Below are 2,129 nucleotides of genomic sequence, written 5' to 3' on the forward strand. Positions count from 1 at the left end.
ACCAGCAAGCTGTTCCATTGATCAAATAAACTGGAATACTCATTGTTGTACCTGATGGAATGCCAAAGAAGAAAGATCACACACACACACACACACGTTTTAGTTATGGATATAGAAACTGAAAATGTCATCTCCTTTACAACACTGAAATTATAAATGTGACTTGTTCTTTAACAGATTGTCTAAATTATGGTTTATGTTTCTAGGTTAATGTCCATAACAGGGAATTGCAAGGAAGGAATGGAGCTGGCTTCTCCTGGTTAGTTGTTGATAACCAGAGAGATGGCTGCTTAGTTCCTAAAACTTCCAGCACGAATTACACTTTCACAGATTTTGACAGGCAGAAGGTAAGAACATTACTGTGCTAAACATTATTCTCATGAGTTTTGCTTTTATTTAAGAGATTATTTTAGGGATGTTTCAACCTAAGTTGTCATATCACTACTACCAAGAAGAAGAATTTCACATGCATATCTTTCCATATTGGGAGGATTGGTTTGGGATAAATGTGATTGAATATTCTCTTTATCATCATATATCTGTTTTCCTTGCTGGCATGGGTTAGTTGATTTGACCAGAGCTGGCAAGGCCAAGAGCCATACCAGTCATCTGTTTCAGCATGGTTTCTACAGCTGGATGCTCTTCCTAATGCCAACCACTTTGCAGAGTGTACATGGTGCTTTTTCTGTGTCACCAGCACTGACAGGGTCACCAAGTAACTTGCAAATGCAAAAACCCCATCAACTGGGAAGAGGGAGTAGTAGTGACAGCAGTGGTGGCTTTGTGCCAGTTGATGAAAGATTAGGGGTATCGAAGGACAGGGGTAGATGTCTTGCTGTAGAGTTGAAAAAGAATGGAGGGGGAGTTATGTTTTCTTTTCAACCCCATCATCGAGCATGTTCCAGTTATTTCATCCCAAGTTTTTCTGAAACTTAAGTTTGCTACCACCTGCCATTTGTTTCCAATACTTTTTCCTTAAGCATCATTATTATTATGAATTCTATTTACTCATCATACGAAATCCAGTGTTGCAAGGATTTTGGTAATCTTTCTCATACACTGACTTCCTCAGCTTTCCTCTTTTTCTCTCCTAGCATCATTTGAAAAGGGAATTCTTTGACCTCTTCTTGGAGTAACACAGTTCTATAAACCCGTTGTTCTCCTACATTGAAGAAGACTACAATCTACAACACTAATTTGGAGATTGTAGTCACAGAACTTGTTCAATACCAAATCTCTACTGTTGAATTGTGATCCTTGAAGCTGGGTTGAGAAAGGGAACTTTAAGTGGAAAAATATCTCTATTAGGAGATCTTTAAGTGTAAACGACATATAAGAAAAATTAGGGGTCTGCTTCTATTTGAGTAAAATACTGTTTGTTTTTGTCTTTTGTAGATTAAAAGCTTGTTTTGTGTGAAACTGCAAAATCAAGAACTTAGGAGCCAAGATTTGGTAAAAAATCTTCAGCAACTCAGAGAAGGAATATATTTTGATTTCCTCTGCCAAGTAAGTTGATCTGTTCATTTTGAGTTGTTTTTTTTTTTCTGGAATTTAATACAATTTTTCAACAAAAGGTGATTTTTTTTTTTTCACTTGTTAAACATGGAATTCTGTTCGACTCAATCAATGTAACTGAAAGTTTGAAGTCATCATCATCATCATCATCATTTAATGTCTATTTTTCATGCTGATAGGACCTGACGGGTCTAAAGCTGTATCATGCTCCTGTTGTCTGGTGTTTGGCATGGTTTCTACAACCTAAAGCTGTTCCCATGGGCAAATAGTTTTAAACTCTTCTGCTATGGCCTGAAGGACTTACAATGAATAAGAAGGGACTGAGAACTGAGCCCTGGTGAACTTGTACTTGCACATTAAATCTATCACAAATTCTCTCCTTACTGACAACCCCTATACATGGTTGTATATGGCTCTCACACATATTTTTGTTCTTTTCATCATCATCATTGTTTAACGTCCGCCTTCTGTGCTGGCTTAGGTTGGATGGTTTGACAGGAGTTGGCCAGGCAGAAACCTGCACTAGACTTCTGTGACTGTTTTTGCAGGATTTTTATAGCTGGATGCCCTTCCTAACACCAACCACTCAGCAGAGAGGACTCAGTGCTTTTTAC

The 2,129-nt window shown here is 37.9% G+C and overlaps 1 protein-coding gene across 1 annotated transcript in view; it reads left to right on the forward strand.

Moving 5' to 3' along the window:
• Positions 1-2,129, forward strand: part of LOC106876530 (protection of telomeres protein 1) — a 17,191-nt gene that overhangs the window by 1,989 nt on the left and 13,073 nt on the right. The window contains exons 3-4 of the mRNA XM_052975896.1: positions 207-347; positions 1,396-1,506. Of these exons, the coding sequence (XP_052831856.1) occupies positions 207-347; positions 1,396-1,506 (252 nt within the window). The remainder of the gene's footprint in view (positions 1-206; positions 348-1,395; positions 1,507-2,129) is intronic.

Source organism: Octopus bimaculoides, chromosome 23, assembly GCF_001194135.2.
Source record: "Octopus bimaculoides isolate UCB-OBI-ISO-001 chromosome 23, ASM119413v2, whole genome shotgun sequence".
Taxonomy (NCBI): domain Eukaryota; kingdom Metazoa; phylum Mollusca; class Cephalopoda; order Octopoda; family Octopodidae; genus Octopus; species Octopus bimaculoides.